Genomic DNA, 16630 nt, shown 5'->3' on the forward strand with positions numbered 1-16630 from the left:
TTTGGGACAAAAATGTGGAGCATTAAATCCATGTTTTGGCTAATGAGCAGTGGTTGACAGATATTACGGTTCGATCCCCCGTCACTGTCACATCTGGTTTAGCATCACTGTAGCTATGTGTTCAATGTGAGCTCTTAGAAACTGAACCTGGTTTTATGGGTCATCAATCAACAAGAGGATTCTTTTTAACCCTCTCAAGGCAGGCGTTGCAGATTTGCAACAGTTTACAACTAACAACCTGATTACCCCACATACATATTTTATGAGTTTTTTGGGTTTTTTTAATAATTTTCCCCGAATATCAGATTTCTGCTGTAACTAAAACTTAATTTGAGCCTGAGAGGGTTAAAATGCTCTTACATTGTTGTTAAATGAGTGTAACGTAGTCGAGTTCACCGTGTGAAGCAGACTCAGATGCTCTGCTGGGATTTGTGATCTGGTGCTAACAGACTTATTCAGTGAGTTAAACCAAACTAGTGAAGCTCAGTTCTGGTGTTTAGCTTAGATTTGTAATTGTGTTTAGTGATGTTTCGCCATCAGTGACAGCACAGATATTCAGCTGCAAACACACACACTTCCTTTGGGGGTTGAACTGTGTGTATGTAGCACACACTGTACTACAAGCTTCGACTCAGTTTAACAGACTTTGACACACGCGCACACACGCGCACACACGCACACGCACACACGCACGCACACACACACACACACACACACACACACACACACAGAGTCTGTTTGTAGGTCCTGTGCAGTGATGCGTGGGATCTAACCTACATCTTCAGGGCTTCTGCTGAACTGCGGTCAGCAGTGTTATAAAAGAGAGAGGGACGTCACAGTGTGTTTGATCACATTCTTCCTCGTTTACACAAATCCACACGTCTCGAAAAGCTCTGCTTCCGACCACAACCTGGTGTTAGATTTAAATCAAGCTGTACTAATTAATCAAGTAAGTGATGCTTTCCACGTTTATTTCCACCCACCACCACCCTCACATACCCACACCGCCACCAGCACCCTGCTGGGCGCCCTTTAGCAATAAACTGACTTCCTGTTTAAGACCTGAAACTGATGTCACTGTGCACAGCAGGAATAATCTAATGAGGATTCTTCTGCTGATTGAAGGATAGGTGAAGGGATTTGAAGGAAAGCTGCCGTGTATCAACAAACACGCCTCTTTAATCACATGTTAGTCATAAACTGAGATTTGTTTTGAGATTTATAGATATTAAACGTGGACGCGCTGAAAGCTGAACTGTATCAGGCCAGCGGTGACATTTCCACATCTTTCACTCTTAACATTTGGCTGCTCGTGTGAAACACTTTGTGCTTTATCGTTTGCTTCATGAAAAAATCTTTGAAAGTGTTCGACCACCTGGTGGACTAGCAGTGATTTTAATGCTGCGGTCTTTGACTGTATGCAGAGCGGATCTTTGAGGATCACGAGAACCTCGTGGAGAACCTGCTGAACTGGACCAGAGACAGCCAGAACCGCCTGATGTTCACTGAGCGTATAGAGAAGTATGCTCTGTTCAAAAACCCCCAGGTGAGACACATGAACCTGTAAAGCACCCTGCAATTATGACTCAATGTTTAAAAGTTCAGGAATCGGCTTATTAGAATCAAACGCCATCGCAGAGACACGCGTGACAAGCCGCCTTGTCACGCGTGTCTCTTCTTTGCCAGCTGGGTGTCCTCCAGTTTGTCAGAACTCAAGAATTCAGCTGAGTTTTCTGTCAGAGGAGGTGGAGAAGCTTCCACGCAAATCTTGTAAATGGTAACAGGTGATGAGCAAGCTGGAGAAGTGGCATGTTGTCCCTCACAGCGCCGCAGGACACCGCTCTCATTCATGGGGACGGATTCTTGCATGTTGCACCAGCTTGGAGTGCCGGGTTCCCAGTGGAGCCTCAGATCTCCTCCACATGCAACATAGTGCAGGTCACAGTGGGGCTTTTTTCTGAACATTAGGGTTGACCTTAAACCAGAAGTTGGACAATAATGAGCCTTGACTGAACCTTCTCTTGGAGTTCCAACCACTGCTCCTCACCTTCCCTTTCTTTCTCATGCTCACTGTCTACTGCAGAACTACTTGTTGGGGAGGAAGGAGACATGCGAGATGGCCGAGAGGAACAAGGAGGCTCTGTTAGAGGTCGGTCTCTATTTTTATTCTTTTTTTCCTCATCAGATTCCCTTCTGTTGGATCCTTACATGAAACGCTGGCTAAACATGTAGCATGAGTGCTCCACGTGATGGTTTTAATTTCAGGCTAAATAAAAATGGTGTTTTTGTATATCAGGAGTGTTTCGGGGGCAGCTCAGTGTCCGTCCCTGAGATGGAGGGTGTCTTATGGCTGAAGGAGGATGGCAAAAAGTCCTGGAAGAAGCGCTACTTTCTGCTGAGGGCTTCAGGCATCTACTACGTTCCCAAGGGCAAGGCCAAGGTGTGTAATGGAGGCAGCTTTGTCATACAGTCAGAAGTGTTGGGGTGCAAAGTTGTGAGATATGTGTGTTTGTGTAGGCATCCAGAGACCTGGCGTGTTTCCTCCAGCTGGATCATGTTAATGTCTACCTTGGTCAGGACTACAAGAGCAAGTACAAGGCTCCCACAGACTACTGCATGGTGCTGAAGGTAGGTGGACATAATCTTCCACTGCCATCTAGTGGTGAAAAACTGTAGTGACGATTGGATGGGTCTAAAACTAATAGTATCCAGTGAGTTAATGCAGTGTGTGTTTTTGTAGCACCCTCAGATCCAGAAGAAGTCCCAGTACATCAAATATCTCTGCTGTGATGATGTCAGAACCCTGCAGCAGTGGATCAACAGTATTCGCATCGCTAAGGTAAACGTGGCGACACGGCTGCGAGTTTCACACAGTCTCCTTGTCATATTACATTACACGAGGGCTCTAATTTGAGATGGTTCACTCGTAGTATATGATGTCAGTGCGGCTCACAGACTGTGGGACACAGGACCATGCTGCTGCACCATGAAAAACTGGGAAACTATTCTGGATATGATATATGAAAACGAGTATAAATTGAAGAGTTTGCCAGTGTTTAGGATGCTGTTGTTTATTTAAAAACAAACAACAACAACTCGGATCCTGTTTTTATTGTTAAATGATGTGTTTTAGCTCTAATTCTTTTCCATGGTCTAACACCCTGTACCGGCTAACTTTGCCAAACTTTAAGCGCTCTGATTGCCCTTGTGCTCTTTTTCTCAGCCTACCTGTTTATAAGAGTGTGTAACCTGTGACTTGACTGAAGTCCACTGTGCACAGAGCTGTGACTGTGTGTGTGACAGCCCACAGATGGGATCTAATAAGCATGCCTCATATTGCCTGCTATTAGTTTGCAATAAGTCATTTTCTTTTTTCTTTTTTTTTTTTTGCCTGTCCCGTTTGGTTCTTTTGCCATCAGAATTATTGTCTAAAGGCGAAGAAAGATGCCCAACGGATTTACTTTACCAAATGGACCATCCCAGCCTTGCCGTAATGGTCTATTTGATTCACCTTTTATTGTTTATTTTATTTTCACTTGCTATAAGTGTCAATAAGTCATTTTCACTTATTCACCACTGATTTATGATCGGCGTGCTGTTACTGACCCCCCCCCCAGTGTTTATTCCCGCCCACAGCCTGATGCACATGGTGGGAGCACTGTGGGGACGCTCTGTACTTGCTGAAGCTGCCTCTCTTGTGTAAAGTGTCACCTGTGTATGTGTCCATCAGTACGGGAAGCAGCTGTACATCAACTTCCAGGAGGCAATGAGGAGGTCGGAGGCAGCCTATGATTGGTCCTCCCTGTCTTCGTCTTCCATCAAGTCTGGATCCAGCTCCTCCAGCCTTCCAGGTTCGTGTGCCTCCTTTGGTTGAGATCATTCATTGGCAGGTTCATAGCAGTGTGTTGTTATATATGAATGTACATCTCACCTACAGAAGAACACATTAGGGCTGAAGGAGCACTCAGAGCCCGATAAACATTGCTGTGAAAAGATGCAGCTGGATTCTTTCAAACATGAGCTCATCTTTTCTCTCACGTCCAAGTAGACACACTAAACGCACTGTCATCAGTTTTTCAATGTTTTGTTAACCCTCCAGAATCCCAGTCCAACCACTCGAGCCAGTCAGACAGTGGTGTATCAGAGATGACATCATTGGGCCACACCCGCTCCCAGAGTGTCGTCAGCTCCATTTTCTCTGATGCTTGGAGGAGAGGAACGCAAGGAGAGGTGCGGTCATGCTCACACAGTGTGCTCCTTCATCATCTGTTTGTGTTCTGCCTTTGCCCATGTTTCCCCTCTGCTTTCCTACCAGCGATCAAAGATGAAGGGACGTATGCCAGTGCCACTTTGTGCAGGAGGAGGAGGGAGTGGAGGTTAGACAGGAAGTGATGTAACCGGCATGTTAACAGCTTGGCTGCAGTCTTTAAAACACTGGTTTTATTTGAAGTGACACTTGAGCTGCAGTTGTATAAAAATTGACAATCACGACATTGAACAGCTGAGTAAATCTGGCAGATGTGACAGATGTTTTCCTTTTGTGTGACTTTAGACCTACGGTGCTTCCTCCAGCATTTCTGTTAGTGGATCACACAGTCTGTGCTAAATCATACGTTCAGATTCAAACCTGTGAAAATACCCCAAACTGTACGAGTCTTTAAAAAGCCCTGCAGTAAAAACAAGCAAATGTACATATTGCAGGTGTATAGTTAGGATTCAGGACTTTTCGTTGGTCGTCAGAAAGCAAGTAGCTGCTAACACAAAGCTAAATCATTCAGAGTGTTGTACAAGTGTTTGCAAGTCAGGTTTTACAAGATTTTCTTTTTGCTGCTGAGCTGCAGCCAGTGCCATTATTTATAATTGGGTTTAATTTAGCAATAAAGATTTTTACAGAGATTTCTGTCATGTAATGTAACACGGGCTTGTTGCCATTACTGTACGTGAAGTGGTCACGCTCATGGGCACGGTGACCCCGGTAAGGTTAGAGTCAGGATGATCCCGCCAGCTTGTCTCTATGGCGACATGTACATGTTGGTTTTCACCTGTTTTAAGCGGCTGCAGCTGACCTGTTGGATTTCCTTCCTAACCTCGTGGTGTGAATGCCCTAACTAGCAAACATTTTAATAAATGACACTGTTTAAATAAAGCTAACCAGACATATTTGAGCCCGGTTCACGATGAACGTGACATCGCTGAGTTTGATGCCAGATCAGAGGTCGTTAAACACAGAGTTTATAAAGAAAGCTGGAAGTAACTTGGACAGGCTCTCGTGAACAGCAGCTAAACCACAAACTGCCCAAGACAAGCGTGTCAGAGGAACCTTACACCTGTCCACAATATAAAATGTGTTAATAACATTGAACTCTAACCCAAAACATTGAAAAAAATAATAATAATGTTGAAATATGTTTTTCTGTTTTGATAAACAAGTCCTAACTATGACTTGGACATACAGTGATTCAGCAGTGTGATGATTTAATGAGGTTTCCACTGTTCATTGCTAGTATACTGACAGCCTGCTGCTGGCCTCACGTGCCCCTCTGCACTAACATTTTAACATTATAGTAACTTCAGAATCAGAGAAACTTTATGAATCCCAGATGGAAATTGAATTGTTATAGCAGCAAATATACAACAAACAACAAGAACTCGTATTTAATTAGTGTAGAAACAAAGTTACGATAGATAAATATTGAGATAAATAGATAAATATATAGAGATATAGGAATAAATATACATATGAATATAAAAGGACAACTTGTAACATTTTATACAAGATAAAATCAGTTTGGGGGATTTAACAATAAACTATGTTGATACAACTCTAACAAAAATAAAAAACTGACTTAAAAGCAACAAACAAACAAGGCATATTTTCAGTTTTATTGATATAGCGTCAAATCACAACAACAAGGTGCTTTATATATAAGACGCTCCAATAATACCGAGACAATCCCAACAACCAGACAAACCCTCTATGAGCCAGCAAGAAAAACTCCCTTTTTAAAGGAAGAAACCTTTCGCAGGGAGGAAGACAGGAAAAGGAACACGGTGGAGGAGAATGTTAATAATAATTAATGATTAAATACAAACTAGTGTATAAACACATATTTAATAACAAACACATTCAATACCTTTGTGTATAAGGCATGTTAAGACCTCACACGATTCGAATTTGTAATGACTCTTCAGTAAATGTTTCAGTGTGTGCTCTCTGCACTCGTTTGATGTCTCGCTTTCTTGTGGATTTTGTGAGTCAGGTGTCTTTAGTTTGTGGTCATTTTTTCTTTTCTTTTTTTTCCTCCTTTCCCTTCACCACGTCTTTATCCTGCATCCCACTCCCCGCTCTGATCTCCGTCTCTGCAGATGATGAAGATCGACCCGATCAGTAGACCCATCCCTGTGCAGATACCCAGCCTCTCCCCCCAGCCTCAGACTCCACCATCCCAGACCAGCTTCACTGACAGCCTCGTCCCATCTGAGGATTCCTCCCCGTCACCACCGTCGCCTCCTGCACTGCCCCCTGTAGCGAGCGTGGCCCATCAGCCGGCACCTCCCGCCTCGTACGTGAAGTACAGCACGCTGGCTCACCTGCAGAGCCAGAACCAATCCAGACCACAGCAGGCGGGTGCCCCCCCACCCTCACTTTCCAACTACAACACCCTTCCAGCTGCCTACAGCACCTCCCCTCAGCTACCACCATCTCCTCCCCCTCCTCCTCCTCCCACGGCACCAGCGCCGGGCTCAGCCATGGCAGCATTGAAATTTGGCCCTCCAAGCCCATCCGCTCTTCCACCACCACCCCCACTGGAGAAGGAGCTGACACAGGAGCCCTCCTATCTCCCACCCCCTCCTCCCCCTGAGAGCCCGGATGCCAATGGGTTGCCACCTCCACCACCTCCAGAGCCCATCCCTAGCTCATGCACTCAACTCTCCAACACGGGCCTCCAACAGTTCCTGTCACAGAAGTTTCCCAACATGGTGTATGACTTCAGCCCAGCAGTGCCTGAGGATAACTCTCCCCCACCTCCACCTCCCGCTGAGCTGTCTCCTCCAGCCTCCCTGCAAGGTCTCCGACCTCTGTCACCTAATGCACCACCTCCTGCACCTCCCAAAACCTTCACTGGAGGATTTCCCCCTCTCACTGCTCCCAAACCCTCAGGCCCCTCTTCCCTTCCCATCGCACTCTCACCTGTGTCTCCAACACAGCCACAGGTTGGACACGGATCATTTAAAAAGCAGCAGAGTTTCTCCACTGGACACTCCCCAAATCAGCCACCTCCCACTCTGCCAAAGCAGCACAGCCTTTCATCCAAAAATCTCGCCACCTCTCCCTCTTCCACCTCCTCTTCTGTCTCCATTGCAGCTGCTACCTCCTCTTTGGTCAAACAAATTGTCAATCAGTTCCCAGGAAACTCCTCCCCTAACTCCAACATGGAGGGATCCAAGATCGCTGCCCCTCTGTCTCCTCCAGCAGTTAAGGCCAAACCAAAGTGGCAACCTGGCAGTGTCGTGGCTCCACAATCCCCAGAGTTCCCTCCACCTCCTCCCGACAGCTCCCTGGGAGAGTTCCCTCCTCCTCCCTCTTCTTCTTCGTCCTCCAAGACAAGTTCGCCCATAAAGAAGTCGCCTTCCTCCTCGTCCACAGGATCCTCCAAACGGGGACCTCCACCTACCCCTCAGAGAGCCTCCTCTATCCGCTCCAGTTCATCAGGAGAGACCCAGGAGGAGAGGCCCAAGACAGTTGAGAGCCTGGTTAGCAAATTTGGCCAAGCTCCTCAAATGGGGACCTCATCGAGCTCCTCGTCAGCGACAGGGTCGCCTTCTAAAGACTCTTCCTCGCTTCCTGCTCCGCTACCCAAACCAGGGAAACTGAATCTGGCGAACCTGCCGCTGGCGCTCCAGGGACTGCAGACCGGGCAGCACCACCAGCCATCTGAGTTTCAGTGTCCTCTGCCCCCACCTCCTCCTTCCCAGCCTCCTCACCTCGATTCATCCCCAGACTACTTCCCACCTCCCCCCAGTGACTCTGAGCTCTTTCCTCCTCCTCCTCCCCACCCATCAGATTTTCACCAACCCCCAAAAGTGGCAGTGGTAAACCCCCAGCCCCAGATGCAGTCACACCAACATCCGGCAACCTCCTCCTTATCCTCGTCATCATGGAAACAAGGGTCACTGAAAAAGGGGGCGGTCCTTCCTCCAACACTGAACCGGCGAATGAGCAACACGGCCCAGTACGATAATACAACTTCAATGCCCCTCTCACCACCACCTCTCTCTCAGACCCCACCCCCATCACTGTCTTCTTATTCCTCCTCACCTGTTCCCCCCACCTCCCCCAAATCAGTTGCTCCAGGTTCCCTGGCACTAAAATCTCACTTCCTGGAAGACCTAAACCGAACCCTTAAGAGGAAGTCTGTGTCTCGCCACGGCTCGCTTACCTCCTCCCACCTCATCTCCTCCTCCAAGATGGAGCTTGTGGGCACCATGGACGACATGGCACTCCTCCCCGCTCCTCCACCTGAGCTCCTGCAGCAACAGCAGCAGCAGGGAGTCCGAGGACACTCTCAGACTTTATCTCGCCACCACGCACACTCCCACTCCGCCAAACACGCCAACATCTCAGGCTATGCAACGCTGCGGCGAGGCCCGCCTCCTGCTCCGCCGAAACGGGACCAAAGCACCAAACTGACCAGTGAGTGGTAGGGGAAGGAGGACCCTGTGGGTGGAGCTTAAATAACTGAACTCACCAATTCGGTGTAATTGTTTCTGAAGAGAAAGAATAATTAATGTCTCTCTCTGCTCGTCCGTCTCTCTCCATCCTAAACCATCCACCCTTGGACTCTGAGAAAGTAGCAAGTGTCCTACTCTTAATCTCAGACCCTGATTGTTAATATTAACCTCATTACTCTTATCATTAACAATACATGTTTAATCCAGTAAGTATGAAATATGTATATATCTGTATACAAGCAAAGCAGAAAAGTCACCTATCGAGCTTTTTTCACAGTGTCTGTGCAGCTTAATCGAAACACGACAAGAGACAAAGACTTTAATGGCAACAGAGACCTTTGCTGCAAAACAACAGGTACTGCATGGAGCAGTGGCAGTAATGTTACTGATTAAGGGAAGGAGGGAATAATTGAAGGACGGCACGGTGTGTAAATGTGTATTGTGAACTGAGGGGGGGGGGGCGGGAAGGCGGGGAGCCCTTAGAGGGAGGTTTGCCATTTATTTCCAACTGTTTTTGTGTGTGTTTTTATATAAGATTATTTAATACTGGAAAGATATTGTTGTTATAGTTATTTTAAGATTTTAAGAAGTGTCCGGAGCGAATGAGTTTAACTGGGGATGGGTCTGCCTTCTTCTCTAAAGATCTGGGCTGCCAAAACTGTTATACAGCCAGTTCCTCTGGGTTTATATTTGGGTCATTTCTAAATAAGTCTCTTTTTTTCCACTCTTAACCTCTTAACAAACCGCCAAGTAACTAGCAAACTATTTAGGGTTAGGTTGCATTTTAGCCACATGTTAAACAAGCCGAGTTTCAGAAACAAGAAGATGCTACTTTTGAAATCAAGTCCCTCCATAGAAAGGAGCAGATGTGAGGTTAATGTTACGCAGGTTCACTGATGACCTGCTGCATGTTAAGAGATTGACAGCTTCGCGGCTGATTGGTTGCTGCCTCCCAGGAGGTAAAACCAATTGGTTGAATATCTGCTGATTGAAAACATGTTGTATGTCAGGCAGACATTCAACCAGGGATGCTGGGCACAGATTATAAACAAATTAGGACTGAAATTACATCACACAAGTATATTTGCGCCAGTTGTTTTCTCGTCTTCCCTCTGTAGAGCCGTCGGGATAGAGCTGGACTTCTTTTCTCTCAGCTGTCTGTATTTAAGTGTTATGATGAGTCAGGTTTAATTCTCTGAGCTCAGCTTTAGTCAAATCAAACACATCCTTACATTTTAATGACAGACATAATCACCACATTGTTTAAACAGAAACTGTGTCATCAGTGAGTGATGGCTAGAAGGCTCGGGTGGTATTCTCCCCACCCTGTCACAGCAGATGGTGGGCCTCCCTCAATGTTGTGGAGCTCTTCCTGTTAAAAGGAAGGTCATACCCCTCGCTGTCACCACACTGTCCTCACAGAATATCATCACACTGTAACGTCTTTGCCCGCACTAGTACAAGGCACTGAGCCACTCGTTTTGGTCCTATTGAATAAACAGGTCATTCATTAAGTTCATTATGCAAATCCTTGTCATGCTGTGTTTATCAGGTATACTTGTAACTGACAAGTCATTAGCCGAAGAGCGTTTCACAGTCAGACCTTCAATGGAAATGGGTTAAATGGAAATTAAAATGTAGACTGATGCAGCGATCTCAAAGTAAGAAAACCACCCAGCGTGTGGCTAATGTTTGAAGTGCTAGCACTAGCTGATGCTAGCCTTCCATGTGTAAGCTGTGTCAGTGTCAGTAATTTGTTTTTTTTCTGGGTCATGGCTGAGTGAAATTTACAAGATACTTTCCAACTGTGCAAGCTGGGGTCAGGGTGGGGGGGAGATGCAGACAAAGTTTTTGTACATAGAAAAATATCCAAACATGAAATAACCTGGTAAAATATGACAAAAATACTGTCCAAGCCTAATAGTCCACCAATGAAAGAAGACTGTACGAGTGTGTGTTGTTTTAACTATTATTCAGTCACTTTGTTAGTTAGTGAAAGTGTGCGACCACTGAAGTAATTAAACACTAAAGGATATGCTGGGAACAAGTGCCTGAAAAGCAACATGCTCAAACTGTTAAAAGCATTGTGTTTACATCACGCCCTGACCACCCTAAAGCCTGGAGTCGTATGATCTGTGACAGACTCACTAGCATCTTTGTGTGACGATGTAGCCAAAAAACACTCATCCGGAAAAACCGTAGGACGAGCTTTTATGGGGGCAACAACCAGATAGGATGACCGAGAGTAGCACAGCGCTCTGTCGGCCTTAATGTCTCATTACTGGAACATGCTTTTGAAAAGAACAACAGCTTCTATTAAGACAGGCTCAGGTGCAATTAACTCATAGAGCCATTAAATGCACAATTTCACTTTTCTATTTACTTTTGCACCCCCTGGTGGTGTTTTTTTTAAAGCGTGGATGGGGCTTCAGTCAACTGCAAGTATTTTGAGCCCTGTTTAAACAGTAACACTGTTCACACTGAGCTCTGAAACATCCATATCTTACCCTGATGTTAACCTTTGGAGTTTAAATATCTATCAGATTAAGGTGACAGCTCTGTGAACTGTTTACCTACAAGATTCACTGGTTGCAGGATCCCACCCACATGTTGTTAAACATTTAGGGTTAACGTTTGGTTAAAATAATATTTTTGGGGCTGTGGGTAAATCATTGTGGATATTGTTCAGCAGTGCCTGACATGAGGAAAGAGCACCCTGTTAAAAAAATACACTTCTCTGGTGCCAAGAGGCATTTTTAAGGACTCTAAAAGCAATGGCATATAAGAAGGAGTGGATACAACCCATGACACTGTCAGTCAGCTATCGTAGTTAGCCTGTATAAGTCGGTAGATAAAGTCACACATGAATGATTCTGTTTTTAGCAACATGTCTTCTGATAGGACGTTTCAGGCCAGTCGAGTAGTTAGTCTGATGCTCCATCCTTCCGCTCTTATAGTTACTGAAACTCGCTCTGTCATTTTTGATAAAGTTTTTAAATCAATTTTCTGATCATTCTTTTTCATTTTATGTGCCGCTTAACCTCACTCTGTCTGTACCTTCCAGTTTTTAATCCTGTCTGATGAAAATCCTCTGCATGACATGTCACCACCACTGCACCAGCACAGATGCCAAAAATATGATATTCCTGCCCCAGTTTGGCAATCATCTCCGCTTTCAGTTGTTTTTTCCCCCTCTGGTTTGTAATTATGGTGAGAAAATGGTTTAAGTTCGTTTTAACATTACAACCGCCTGTTTTGTGATATTGTTGGGGAGGTTGGAGGGATTCACCTGAGAGAAATACTTCCTATAACCCGCTACCCTGCAGGAAAGTACTCACTCGGTGTATTTCAGCGACACTCGAGATACAGTTTGACGCTGATTGATGTCTTGAAAATGTCTTGCTCAAGGACACTCAGCAGAGCACATGGCTGTTTGGTGTCACGACTGCTGTTGCATTTAAAATAAAGGAGAAATGATTCAAACGTGTGCACATCTGAAAGTTTGTACACAGGTCTGTAAGCCGTGTTAGTGTGTGGATCCTAGGGTCATGTTTCTGGCAAGCTAGCAGAACTGAACTCCATCATGAACATGCCTATTAGAGGGTAAACTGATGCAACAAAATGCGCACAGTGATGTATGCTTAGAGTGTGTGATATTACATTTACGTTGTAGTCTTTGTTTATAAAACATCCACAAAATGAGTCGATCAAACCAACAACCAAAGCAAAAAGTGTAGTTTGTCTATAACAGGGGTGGGCAACTCCACACTAAGAAATAAAATGTTGTATTTACTCCACCCAGTTATGTCAACCGGTTCCACACAACTGGGTTAGTGAAATATAAAATGCATGATACATTTAATTTGAACAAGAAATTTTAAGTAAATGTGATAAATCTATTCAACCAAAACATGCTCTATTGAAACTATAGGATTAAATCACTTTAACAAAATTGTAACTTACTCTGTTTAAGTTTGTAAATTAAATAAATCAAACACAAGTTTGTTCAGTTAACCTAACTTTAATAACACTTCGTGTAAAACTTGTTGAAGCAAACTTTGAGCAATTCAAATGCTCCTAGATTTTTTACAACAATCCTAAACAATCTTTACATACATTCAAGTGCAAGAAGACAAGATACAGAATGTCATGTTAAACTGAAATGATTAAAACTGGAAACTTGTGATTCCAACATTTTTAACATTAACATGACTTAATTTAAACTTGATTGGGCTACAATGAAAAGCCTACAATACAGCAGGTAGAAATTACTTTAGTTTCATTTTTGTCCATATTTAGAAAAATAACCTTTTGTTCAAAACTTAAACTGAAGTCCAAAGTTAGGAGCAGTCTTTTTCAGTGTAGTTGGATGTTGGTAAAGGTTCAAGAACCAAGAACGCAGAAAAGTGAAAGGCCTTGCTGAGGTTCTTGTGGCAATTCAAACTGAACAGTTTATACAGGGTTCGTACACCTTTTTCAGGGTCAAATTCAAGCACTTTTTAAGCACTTTCAAGGTCCATTTTCAACTTTTTCCAGCGCATTTTAACCCCCCCCCCCCCCCCCCCCTTCAATTCACATCACCTCAGTAAGACCATGTGAAAATTAAAACAAATCATTATCATTATCATTAACATGACATTCTAGGTGAACTTAAACACCTTTGTTCCCCTTTTGTTATAACATAGAAAAACGGACCACAGAAAAATACTGCAAAAGGAAAAGGTTGTCTTAGATACATATAGTAAACTCAAAAAACATATTTCACTTAAAAAATTAAGATGTGCAAATGTGAACAAATCAACTTGTTAGAGATATTCATCTTCTGTTGAAAAAATGAAAAAAGAAATTATTAAGTCTTCTCATCAGATATTGATGCTTCTTTCCTGTATGACACAAAAAATAGGAGACAGATGTTTGTTTGTTTTTTAAGTTAATTCCCAATAAAACTAACTGTAAGATGTTTAACTACATTGCAGTCCTAAATGATCACCTTTAGTGTTTGTGCTAATAACATCATGTACAGTAAGACAGGCATGAAGAACAGCACTGACTGAGAGGCTTTGAACAGATAACATACTCAGTTCAGTTTAATATATACGACTTAAAGAATGCACAAGCATTTACCTAAAATCTACTTATTTAATCTATCATCAGTGATATTATTAGGTACAATTATAATGTATTGTTCATCTCCCTTAAATGAACAGGCAGCCTTAATGTATGAAATATCCATATACAAAAAGACATATTTGTCTACGGTCTCAGTGGCTGATGCTGCCCCACAGGCCTCAGTGTGAGCTTGAAGCCATTTATAATGTTTAAGTAGTTTAATGTGTCGGTGCTCACGATAAACACATTTTGAATGAAAGCCGGGGAACTTGGTAGCACAAAAACAAGTGACTATTCTTTGTGACCATATGGATCGATCCCTCATATTACCATTAATTTCACCCAGCACAGGGATAAACCCTGCAGGTATGACAACAGCAGGTGCATCACTCCTAACGTTTTCCACCTGGAGACAGCATTTACACTGAAATCTGCCTTTGGTGGCTTTTTGCAGCAACTGTGACATTCACTAGTAGAACTGACACACAAAACAAAACAACGACTACACTACACACTAACTACACAAGACAACACACTAACTTGAGACTCCAAACACGGTAAACGTCACAAGTCTCTCACCTGTGAATACTCACTTTCTCCCTTTCTTTCGCTCGCTCACTCCTAAAACTTCCCCCTCTTCCTAAACAACCAAATCTCACGTTTCCATATATATTTTTGATTGTTTGACACAAATAGGGAAGGGTGTTTTTTTCCTTTTTTGCTCACAAGTGAAGAATGTTTGCTAGCACTGTCATTAGAAAACGCCGTTTTTACCATCTCTTCCCATAGTAAACGCCTCTGTTTTATTTAGGAAAAAATAAAACAGAGCCCCTGGTATATAGTTTGAAGTCAGTACTTGTGACAAAAGTTGAAAGGGAGCCTCTGGGTCCGTGGAAAGCCTTAAGTTGGCTAGCTATGTATCGGGCTAATGTTTAAAGCTTTCACTTGAGTAAAGTAACTCATATTACTGCTACTGCTAAGTAATGTTAGCTAATTTCACAGCATGCTCCATAAATCTCCATGCCATAACTAACTGCTATAATAGCGCTGCCGTATTGCATCACACTCAGTGCATTTCAATCATTTATCCCGCGGGTTTGATAGCTAGCGAAATAATAATCATAATTGTACATGTACTGGAAAATTATTTACTAGCACTCACCTATCATGCGACTGGAGAACGCAAACTCCGCCATTGTCGTTTTCTGTCAAACACTCATTAAAACAGCAACCTCCAGGTATGTTAGCGCACTCATCCCCGACTGTCCGGGGGAGGGGCGGGGTCACACATTAAAACAGACAGCGGCGCAAGGCAGCCCAGGCGGAGAAATTTTGCTTTTACATTTTGCGACTCATTTTATTTCTCTATCTGATAAGAAAACTATTCAGTCAGATAGTTATTTGTGGTGAATGAAATACAGTTACACTTTCAAGCACTTTTAAGCACCACATCTGAAATTCAAGCACTTTTCAAACCTTGAAAAGACAATATTAAAATTCAAGCATTTTCAAGGATTTCAAGCACCCGTACGAACCCTGTTTATAAAGTGCAAGGAGAAGAGTTCGAGAACCTGAAAGCAGTTCAGTGTCCTCTATAGTTCACTGCAGGCTGTTTCACTCAAGCAGTTTGTTTTTCAGAACCTACACCTTCATGGATAAGTTGTTCCCATCCAACTCCATCAGTACCTTCTGAAGAAATTTAAATGTGTATTTCAGGTGCTTTGGATAGCTCAGATTTAGACTGTAGATTAGTCCAAGCAGGAGGACACATCACTAAGAACTTGCAGCACAGTGCATCCTTCTATGATGACACCAGTGTCCTCAGGCGAATCTGCAGAGTTTGCTCCGTCATGTCTGACAACATAGACTCCCAAAGTCAGCTGCTCCGTTTCTCTGCTTGCACCAAGATCCACATCCTTAAAATGAAAACAAAAAAAAAGTTAAGTTAATTGCATACATACACATATGGACAAATAAGTCCACCTTCCATTTCCTATCCCAAATTAAAAAAAGGAAAATAACTGATCTTTTTCGTTTTTTAACTTACCAAGAATTCCTTGAACAGGTCATCTGGCTTTTCATTTAAGTAGACAAAGACAGCTTTCAGAATGCATTCCCGTCGAACATCAACGCTGGGATTCTGGTGGAGGTATGAACTCAATATGAGAGAAGTTTCCTATTTTGGTTCTTTTCAACCTCTTTACACAACAAAGTCAAAAATATTAACACATAATCCAGATAAGTGATTAAGCAATGTTTCATAACTCACATCAGTGACGTGCAGTGTGGTTCATGATTGGTAAGGCACTGACTCCTCTGAGTCAGATCGACAAATATATGAACCCAAAAATAGAAGCTTGTCAATTTTGACATTACGTGAAAGCTTTCAATTTTGCTTTAATCAATTCTAGACTGTTCAACAATGATAGGTTTGTAGCATAAACCTATTCGCTGGAACGTTAAGGACAATTTGCTACACAGCAAAAACAAGACACAAGTAGGCAACGTTCTTTGTGTTACTCATGCATGAGGAGGCCTGCCTGGAGCCAAGTGTCGTTCCAGCCACTTGACCTCCGTCAAACTCTCAGCCAGGTTCCCCATAGTACTCCTTTTATTGTGGTTACATGAATATGCATAGGTTCATTAACATATAACAGCTTACATAGGTATACATGTGAACAAAGAATACTCTGTGTGTGTGTGTGTGTGTGTGTGCGCGCGTGTGTGTGTGTGTGTGTGCGTGTGTGTCCATAAAATGACTTCCTAACCCTGCTGGCCTGGAAGTCCA

General features: G+C 43.4%; 1 protein-coding gene across 4 annotated transcripts in view; it reads left to right on the top strand.

Annotated features, from left to right (window-relative positions):
- Positions 1-12216, top strand: part of raph1a (Ras association (RalGDS/AF-6) and pleckstrin homology domains 1a) — a 122753-nt gene extending 110537 nt beyond the window's left edge. For all 4 annotated transcript variants that reach the window (XM_063499656.1, XM_063499655.1, XM_063499658.1 and 1 more), the window contains 8 exons: positions 1425-1546; positions 2084-2149; positions 2297-2440; positions 2518-2628; positions 2741-2839; positions 3731-3851; positions 4100-4230; positions 6367-12216. In XM_063499656.1, the coding sequence (XP_063355726.1) occupies positions 1425-1546; positions 2084-2149; positions 2297-2440; positions 2518-2628; positions 2741-2839; positions 3731-3851; positions 4100-4230; positions 6367-8706 (3134 nt within the window). In that variant the 3' untranslated portion in view covers positions 8707-12216. The remainder of the gene's footprint in view (positions 1-1424; positions 1547-2083; positions 2150-2296; positions 2441-2517; positions 2629-2740; positions 2840-3730; positions 3852-4099; positions 4231-6366) is intronic.
- Positions 12217-16630: the final 4414 nt, after the last annotated feature.

Source organism: Pelmatolapia mariae, linkage group LG16_19, assembly GCF_036321145.2.
Source record: "Pelmatolapia mariae isolate MD_Pm_ZW linkage group LG16_19, Pm_UMD_F_2, whole genome shotgun sequence".
Classification (NCBI taxonomy): Eukaryota; Metazoa; Chordata; class Actinopteri; order Cichliformes; family Cichlidae; genus Pelmatolapia; species Pelmatolapia mariae.